The 9731-nt window shown below is 47.3% G+C and overlaps 1 protein-coding gene across 1 annotated transcript; it reads right to left on the bottom strand.

Moving 5' to 3' along the window:
• Positions 1–1959: 1959 nt before the first annotated feature.
• LOC129850966 (mdm2-binding protein-like) lies at positions 1960–7626 on the bottom strand. Its single transcript, XM_055917111.1, has 2 exons — positions 7150–7626; positions 1960–2940 (listed from the first exon to the last, which is right to left on the bottom strand). The coding sequence occupies exons 1-2, from the start codon at positions 7227–7229 to the stop codon at positions 2643–2645; spliced, it is 378 nt and encodes a 125-aa protein (XP_055773086.1). The 5' UTR covers positions 7230–7626; the 3' UTR covers positions 1960–2642.
• Between the last annotated feature and the right edge of the window lie 2105 nt (positions 7627–9731).

The raw sequence follows: 9731 nt of genomic DNA, 5'->3' as shown, positions 1-9731 counted from the left end.
GTGTGTGTGTGTGTGTGTGTGTGTGTGTGTGTGTGTGTGTGTGTGTGTGTGTGTGTGTGTGTGTGTGTGTGTGTGTGTGTGTGTGTGTGTGTGTGTGTGTGTGTGTGTGTGTGTGTGTGTGTGTGTGTGTGTGTGTGTGTGTGTGTGTGTGTGTGTGCGAGAGATAAGATTTCAAGGGGGAAAACTTCAAACAAATCTGAATTCCTCAGAACCCGGAAACAGCATTTTCTTTTCTACTACTATCATATAAGTCACCAACGCTGTCTACATTTAGGCAAAACCATTTAATCTTGATGTTAACTACTGCTGCTTTGAAAGGCTGAGGAGCTGCTACATCTCCAGCTGACAGGAGACATAATATCCTGATGTCTCATCCTCAGATCTGACAGCCCCTCTCTAGGGACTAGTCTATAGATGACTAGTGACTGAATGACTGGTGTTAACCCAGGGGGCATGTAAACAACAACCAAGATTAAACATTCATGACCTAGAAAGAAGAAAAGAAATCCTGTTGTTTCTGATCAAAGGGAACAGAGAAATCCTGCTGTTTCTGATCAAAGGGAACAGAGAAATCCTGTTGTTTCTGATCAAAGACAACAGAGAAATCCTGCTGTTTCTGATCAAAGACAACAGAGAAATCCTGCTGTTTCTGATCAAAGGGAACAGAGAAATCCTGTTGTTTCTGATCAAAGGGAACAGAGAAATCCTGCTGTTTCTGATCAAAGGGAACAGAGAAATCCTGTTGTTTCTGATCAAAGACAACAGAGAAATCCTGCTGTTTCTGATCAAAGACAACAGAGAAATCCTGCTGTTTCTGATCAAAGGGAACAGAGAAATCCTGTTGTTTCTGATCAAAGGGAACAGAGAAATCCTGTTGTTTCTGATCAAAGGGAACAGAGAAATCCTGCTGTTTCTGATCAAAGGGAACAGAGAAATCCTGCTGTTTCTGATCAAAGGGAACAGAGAAATCCTGTTGTTTCTGATCAAAGGGAACAGAGAAATCCTGTTGTTTCTGATCAAAGGGAACAGAGAAATCCTGTTGTTTCTGGTCAAAGACAACAGAGAAATCCTGCTGTTTCTGATCAAAGACAACAGAGAAATCCTGCTGTTTCTGATCAAAGGGAACAGAGAAATCCTGCTGTTTCTGATCAAAGACAACAGAGAAATCCTGTTGTTTCTGATCAAAGACAACAGAGAAATCCTGTTGTTTCTGATCAAAGGGAACAGAGAAATCCTGCTGTTTCTGATCAAAGACAACAGAGAAATCCTGTTGTTTCTGATCAAAGACAACAGAGAAATCCTGTTGTTTCTGATCAAAGACAACAGAGAAATCCTGTTGTTTCTGGTCAAAGGGAACAGAGAAATCCTGCTGTTTCTGATCAAAGGGAACAGAGAAATCCTGCTGTTTCTGATCAAAGACAACAGAGAAATCCTGTTGTTTCTGATCAAAGACAACAGAGAAATCCTGTTGTTTCTGATCAAAGGGAACAGAGAAATCCTGTTGTTTCTGATCAAAGACAACAGAGAAATCCTGTTGTTTCTGATCAAAGACAACAGAGAAATCCTGTTGTTTCTGATCAAAGACAACAGAGAAATCCTGTTGTTTCTGATCAAAGACAACAGAGAAATCCTGTTGTTTCTGATCAAAGACAACAGAGAAATCCTGCTGTTTCTGATCAAAGACAACAGAGAAATCCTGCTGTTTCTGATCAAAGACAACAGAGAAATCCTGCTGTTTCTGATCAAAGGGAACAGAGAAATCCTGCTGTTTCTGATCAAAGGGAACAGAGAAATCCTGCTGTTTCTGATCAAAGGGAACAGAGAAATCCTGTTGTTTCTGATCAAAGGGAACAGAGAAATCCTGTTGTTTCTGATCAAAGGGAACAGAGAAATTTCCATTAGGGAACGCCTAATGGCGTGTCAAATGGTAAAGTCAACTAAACTTAGTCCACTCTGTTCATAACAGATTATAGTTTTGGGAACAGAAAACTATATTGAGATTCATTTTTTTCATCGATGAAACATTTAAACAGAATGTCGGCCAAAATCCATCTTGCTCCATCTTTCCCCACCGCAGGCCACCGGGCTTCCTCTCATCACCATATTTGGTCGTGAGTGGAAAAGCCAAGCGAATGCTTCACATTTATTCATCCTGTGAAATATCTGTGTGTAAAATCTGGGATTTGATGAACAAATATACTGAGACTGCAAACATCCCAAGATGAAATGTAACGAGTAGAGATAGTGGGTGGCCAATACAACCTAGCAGTAGAAGACTATCACATTACAGCCACAGGCTGTACAGGCTGTATGTACAGCCACAGGCTGTATGTACAGCCACAGGCTGTATGTACGTAACCTTTGACCTCCAGCACATGCTCTAAACCACAGGCTGTATGTACGTAACCTTTGACCTCCAGCACCTGCTCTAAACCACAGGATGCATGTACGTAACCTTTGACCTCTAGCACCTGCTCTAAACCACAGGATGTATGTACGGACCCTTCGCCTATATAGAACATGATGCCTCTAATATGCCATTTAACAGACTTTTATCCAAAGATGCTTTTATCCACATTTTTTTTATGTATCGGGGCCCTGGGAATTAAACCCACTATCCTGGCGTTGCAAGAGCCATTGCTCTACCTACTGAGCTCCAGAGGACCACACAAACCTAACCTCTTATGGTGGTGGATGGCGTCTGTGTCCCAGGATCGTCTCTTGATCCTGGGCAGGTCAGAGTTGAGGGCCTCTCCGTCCGGGACACTTCCTGGTTCAGACAGCACGGCCGGCGAGGGGGCAGGGCTTAAGGCGAAGGGGATGGGACAAGGCTCCTTGGAGCAGGTGGTCTGGGTCTCGTAGCGAATCAGACGAGACTGCAGCCGGACGAAGCCCTGGTCCCGGTCCAAGGCCTTGTGGCCCTGCTCGTCCAGACAGAACCTGGGTAGGGTCAAGAAATGAGTGATTCAAAACATAGACCAGTCTGGGCGATATATAGCCAATAAGGTAGTAGTTAATCATAGATAAAAACTGAGATCAGGACTAAATTAGCATCAGAACGAGATGGGTCTCTCTCATGAGTCGGCAGAACTTGACCAGGGAGAAGAAGAGCTGACAGTGAGCCAGGACACAGAGACAGAGGGGTCAGACAGTGAGCCAGGACACAGAGACAGAGGGGTTAGACAGTGAGCCAGGACACAGAGACAGAGGGGTCAGACAGTGAGCCAGGACACGGAGACAGAGGGGTCAGACAGTGAGCCAGGACACAGAGACAGAGGGGTTAGACAGTGAGCCAGGACACAGAGACAGAGGGGTCAGACAGCGAGCCAGGACACAGAGACAGAGGGGTCAGACAGCGAGCCAGGACACAGAGACAGAGGGGTCAGACAGCGAGCCAGGACACAGAGACAGAGGGGTCAGACAGTGAGCCAGGACACAGAGACAGAGGGGTCAGACAGTGAGCCAGGACATAGAGACAGAGGGGTCAGACAGTGAGCCAGGACACAGAGACAGAGGGGTCAGACAGTGAGCCAGGACACAGAGACAGAGGGGTCAGACAGTGAGCCAGGACACGGAGACAAAGGGGTCAGACAGTGAGCCAGGACACAGAGACAGAGGGGTCAGACAGTGAGCCAGGACACAGAGACAGAGGGGTCAGACAGTGAGCCAGGACACAGAGACAGAGGGGTCAGACAGTGAGCCAGGACACAGAGACAGAGGGGTCAGACAGTGAGCCAGGACACAGAGACAGAGGGGTCAGACAGTGAACCAGGACACAGAGACAGAGGGGTCAGACAGTGAGCCAGGACACAGAGACAGAGGGGTCAGACAGTGAGCCAGGACACAGAGACAGAGGGGTCAGACAGTGAGCCAGGACACAGAGACAGAGGAGTCAGACAGTGAGCCAGGACACAGAGACAGAGGGGTCAGACAGCGAGCGAGGACACAGAGACAGAGGGGTCAGACAGCGAGCCAGGACACAGAGACAGAGGGGTCAGACAGTGAGCCAGGACACAGAGACAGAGGGGTCAGACAGTGAGCCAGGACACAGAGACAGAGGGGTCAGACAGTGAGCCAGGACACAGAGACAGAGGGGTCAGACAGTGAGCCAGGACACAGAGACAGAGGGGTCAGACATTGAGCCAGGACACAGAGACAGAGGGGTCAGACAGCGAGCCAGGACACAGAGACAGAGGGGTCAGACAGTGAGCCAGGACACAGAGACAGAGGGGTCAGACATTGAGCCAGGACACAGAGACAGAGGGGTCAGACAGCGAGCCAGGACACAGAGACAGAGGGGTGAGACAGTGAGCTAGGACACAGAGACAGAGGGGTCAGACAGTGAGCCAGGACACAGAGACAGAGGGGTCAGACAGCGAGCCAGGACACAGAGACAGAGGGGTCAGCTGGAGTAGATAAGGTAGGTAGAGGTCATAGCTGAGGTTCACAGGAAAATCAGCAACATTGAAAAAAGTGTGAAAGATCAGAACTAAGTTTGCATCAGATGCCCTGTTCGTCTAGACAGGACCAGGGAGAAGAGAGAGCTCAGTGATTCAAAACAGAGACAGGTCTGTTCGTCCAGACAGGACCTGACCAGGGAGAAGAGAGAGCTCAGTGATTCAAAACAGAGACAGGTCTGGAACACAGCCCTGTTCGTCCAGACAGGACCAGGGAGAAGAGAGAGCTCAGTGATTCAAAACAGAGACAGGTCTGTTCGTCCAGACAGGACCAGGGAGAAGAGAGAGCTTAGTGATTCAAAACAGAGACAGGTCTGTTCGTCCAGACAGGACCAGGGAGAAGAGAGAGCTCAGTGATTCAAAACAGAGACAGGTCTGTTCGTCCAGACAGGACCTGACCAGGGAGGAGAGAGAGCTCAGTGATTCAAAACAGAGACATGTCTGTTCGTCCAGACAGGACCAGGGAGGAGAGAGAGCTCAGTGATTCAAAACAGAGACAGGTCTGTTCGTCCAGACAGGACCTGACCAGGGAGGAGAGAGAGCTCAGTGATTCAAAACAGAGACATGTCTGTTCGTCCAGACAGGACCTGACCAGGGAGAAGAGAGAGCTCAGTGATTCAAAACAGAGACAGGTCTGTTCGTCCAGACAGGACCAGGGAGAAGAGAGAGCTTAGTGATTCAAAACAGAGACAGGTCTGTTCGTCCAGACAGGACCAGGGAGAAGAGAGAGCTCAGTGATTCAAAACAGAGACAGGTCTGTTCGTCCAGACAGGACCTGACCAGGGAGAAGAGAGAGCTCAGTGATTCAAAACAGAGACAGGTCTGTTCGTCCAGACAGGACCAGGGAGAAGAGAGAGCTCAGTGATTCAAAACAGAGACAGGTCTGTTCGTCCAGACAGGACCTGACCAGGGAGAAGAGAGAGCTCAGTGATTCAAAACAGAGACAGGTCTGTTCGTCCAGACAGGACCAGGGAGAAGAGAGAGCTCAGTGATTCAAAACAGAGACAGGTCTGTTCGTCCAGACAGGACCAGGGAGAAGAGAGAGCTCAGTGATTCAAAACAGAGACAGGTCTGTTCGTCCAGACAGGACCTGACCAGGGAGAAGAGAGAGCTCAGTGATTCAAAACAGAGACAGGTCTGTTCGTCCAGACAGGACCTGACCAGGGAGAAGAGAGAGCTCAGTGATTCAAAACAGAGACAGGTCTGTTCGTCCAGACAGGACCTGACCAGGGAGAAGAGAGAGCTTAGTGATTCAAAACAGAGACAGGTCTGTTCGTCCAGACAGGACCTGACAGGGAGAAGAGAGAGCTCAGTGATTCAAAACAGAGACAGGTCTGTTCGTCCAGACAGGACCTGACCAGGGAGAAGAGAGAGCTCAGTGATTCAAAACAGAGACAGGTCTGTTCGTCCAGACAGGACCTGACCAGGGAGAAGAGAGAGCTCAGTGATTCAAAACAGAGACATGTCTGGACCACAGCCCTGTTCGTCCAGACAGGACCTGACCAGGGAGAAGAGAGAGCTCAGTGATTCAAAACAGAGACAGGTCTGGACCACAGCCCTGTTCGTCCAGACAGGACCTGACCAGGGAGAAGAGAGAGCTCAGTGATTCAAAACAGAGACAGGTCTGTTCGTCCAGACAGGACCTGACCAGGGAGAAGAGAGAGCTCAGTGATTCAAAACAGAGACAGGTCTGTTCGTCCAGACAGGACCAGGGAGGAGAGCTCAGTGATTCAAAACAGAGACAGGTCTGTTCGTCCAGACAGGACCTGACCAGGGAGAAGAGAGAGCTCAGTGATTCAAAACAGAGACAGGTCTGGACCACAGCCAGTCAATAAGCCAGTACTTGGTTGGTGATAAAGTATAAAAGAGCAGGGGGATGGTTCCAGAAGGAACATTAACATTCAAAAGACTGAAAGATCAGGACTAATTTAGCATAAAGAGAGAGAGACTAGGCCTCGACTTGTTCAAGTCTCTTAGGTACCGTTTACATTAGTAAAATAAGTCTAGTGAGATCGATCTCTTCAACATTTGAAATGTTTCTGTTAACACTAGCAGTGGATGTGGTATGTCCAAAGACACATTCCTGCTTCATGTGTTGGTGCAGCGGTTAGCATACCGTAAATACCATAGTATACAGAGTATATATTCCATATATAGTATATATTCCATGGTAGGTTACTGTATGTATAAAGACACCTACTCTAGTCCATGGTAGGTTCCTGTATGTATAAAGACACCTACTCTAGTCCATGGTAGGTTCCTGTATGTATAAAGACACCTACTCTAGTCCATGGTAGGTTCCTGTATGTATAAAGACACCTACTCTAGTCCATGGTAGGTTCCTGTATGTATAAAGACACCTACTCTAGTCCATGGTAGGTTCCTGTATGTATAAAGACACCTACTCTAGTCCATGGTAGGTTCCTGTATGTATAAAGACACCTACTCTAGTCCATGGTAGATTACTGTATGTATAAAGACACCTACTCTAGTCCATGGTAGGTTACTGTATGTATAAAGACACCTACTCTAGTCCATGGTAGGTTCCTGTATGTCTACAGACACCTACTCTAGTCCATGGTAGGTTCCTGTATGTATAAAGACACCTACTCTAGTCCATGGTAGGTTACTGTATGTATAAAGACACCTACTCTAGTCCATGGTAGGTTCCTGTATGTATAAAGACACCTACTCTAGTCCATGGTAGTGGGAGCTGGCTGCTTGGTTGAAGGGGATCTGGGTCACTTTCCTGGGGGTCAAGTCTGGAGACATCTGGAACGTATTTCCCCTGGAAACACACACAGACAGACACACATTATTGTACAGGAGCTGTGAACATGTTCTATTCAAATCCAAGACAGCAGCAAAGAACACACAGTACTGCAGCGATCTGAAGGGAAACTAAACTCTCCTGTCCTCTGCACCCAAACTGATTCAGAGTGTAAAACAACTTCCTAATGAACTGACGGCTTGAATGTCTAGAACGCCTCTTCATTGACTTTCTTTTAATGAACATAAATGACTAATTACTAATATTCTTCTCTGCCTTCTGTAAGAACACGATCAGGATAAAGGCTCTTAATAAATCAGAGGAATTCAATTAGGCTGAAAGCCTTTGATTGGAATGTATATCAGAGGTAGACAGTCAGGAGGAAATCCCCGTCGCTACGTGGAGTCTGAAACATCCTGACTGAATAGTTGTCTGCTGAATGGAGTGGTTTCTCCTCCAGGGAAGAGAAAGAAACCGATTATTCAACATGTGGACAGCACTTTTTTTAGGGAGGGGGGGGGGGGATTCCAGATTCAGACGGTGACTAAACTGATTTTCCCCGAGTCACACTGAAGCACCGGGACACATTTCTACATCCACATTGAAAGCCTGAAATCTAATTTGATAGACTTTAGTCAGACAGATTGTCCCCTTGTTGATCTAGGCCCTGGAGAGTGAGAGAGGGATAAACTGATCCTAGATCAGCCCCCCTACTACAGGCCCTGGAGAGTGAGAGAGGGATAAACTGATCCTAGGTCAGCCCTCCTACTACAGGCCCTGGAGAGTGAGAGAGGGATAAACTGATCCTAGACCAGCCCTCCTACTACAGGCCCTGGAGAGTGAGAGAGGGATAAACTGATCCTAGACCAGCCCTCCTACTACAGGCCCTGGAGAGTGAGAGAGGGATAAACTGATCCTAGATCAGCCCTCCTACTACAGGCCCTGGAGAGTAAGAGAGGGATAAACTGATCCTAGATCAGCCCTCGTACTACAGGCCCTGGAGAGTGAGAGCAGGATAAACTGATCCTAGACCAGCCCTCCTACTACAGGCCCTGGAGAGTGAGAGAGGGATAAACTGATCCTAGACCAGCCCTCCTACTACAGGCCCTGGAGAGTGAGAGCAGGATAAACTGATCCTAGACCAGCCCTCCTACTACAGGCCCTGGAGAGTGAGAGAGGGATAAACTGATCCTAGATCAGCCCTCCTACAACAGGCCCTGGAGAGTGAGAGCAGGATAAACTGATCCTAGACCAGCCCTCCTACTACAGGCCCTGGAGAGTGAGAGAGGGATAGATCAACAAGGTACAAAGTAGCTGGGTTTCCATCCAACTGGTGACAGGTTTTCATGCAAATATGCGCAGTGATAATGTTTCCACCAAAACTGACCTGTTGTGGATAAACATCAGTACGTGATGACGTAGTGAACAGAAAATGTACTTCTTTGTTTCAGTTTTCATGTAGCGAATAAAAATCTAAAAGTTCAATGTGTTTCCATCGTATTTTCAACTCTACTGATCAGTTTCTGTCACAAAAACTGTTTTAAACAGCAAATGTGCCTCCTCTGGTCTTAGTATGTACGCTCTAGCTAACAGCTGTGTGGGTAGGCTAGTCTACATGATGAGATCATTATGGGTAACCTCCTCTGGTCTTCGTATGTACGCTCTAGCTAACAGCTGTGTGGGTAGGCTAGTCTACATGATGAGATCATTATGGGTAACCTCCTCTGGTCTTAGTATGTACGCTCTAGCTAACAGCTGTGTGGGTAGGCTAGTCTACATGATGAGATCATTATGGATAACCTCCCCTGGTCTTAGTATGTACGCTCTAGCTAACAGCTGTGTGGGTAGGCTAGTCTACATGATGAGATCATTATGGGTAACCTCCTCTGGTCTTAGTATGTACGCTCTAGCTAACAGCTGTGTGGGTAGGCTAGTCTACATGATGAGATCATTATGGATAACCTCCTCTGGTCTTAGTATGTACGCTCTAGCTAACAGCTGTGTGGGTAGGCTAGTCTACATGATGAGATCATTATGGGTAACCTCCTCTGGTCTTCGTATGTACGCTCTAGCTAACAGCTGTGTGGGTAGGCTAGTCTACATGATGAGATCATTATGGGTAACCTCCTCTGGTCTTAGTATGTACGCTCTAGCTAACAGCTGTGTGGGTAGGCTAGTCTACATGATGAGATCATTATGGATAACCTCCCCTGGTCTTAGTATGTACGCTCTAGCTAACAGCTGTGTGGGTAGGCTAGTCTACATGATGAGATCATTATGGGTAACCTCCTCTGGTCTTAGTATGTACGCTCTAGCTAACAGCTGTGTGGGTAGGCTAGTCTACATGATGAGATCATTATGGATAACCTCCTCTGGTCTTAGTATGTACGCTCTAGCTAACAGCTGTGTGGGTAGGCTAGTCTACATGATGAGATCATTATGGGTAACCTCCTCTGGTCTTAGTATGTACGCTCTAGCTAACAGCTGTGTGGGTAGGCTAGTCT

The sequence above is a fragment of the Salvelinus fontinalis genome, unplaced genomic scaffold, assembly GCF_029448725.1.
Source record: "Salvelinus fontinalis isolate EN_2023a unplaced genomic scaffold, ASM2944872v1 scaffold_2551, whole genome shotgun sequence".
Classification (NCBI taxonomy): domain Eukaryota; kingdom Metazoa; phylum Chordata; class Actinopteri; order Salmoniformes; family Salmonidae; genus Salvelinus; species Salvelinus fontinalis.
The sequence above is the reverse complement of the archived record's forward strand: the minus strand, read 5'-3'. Positions and strand labels throughout refer to the sequence as shown.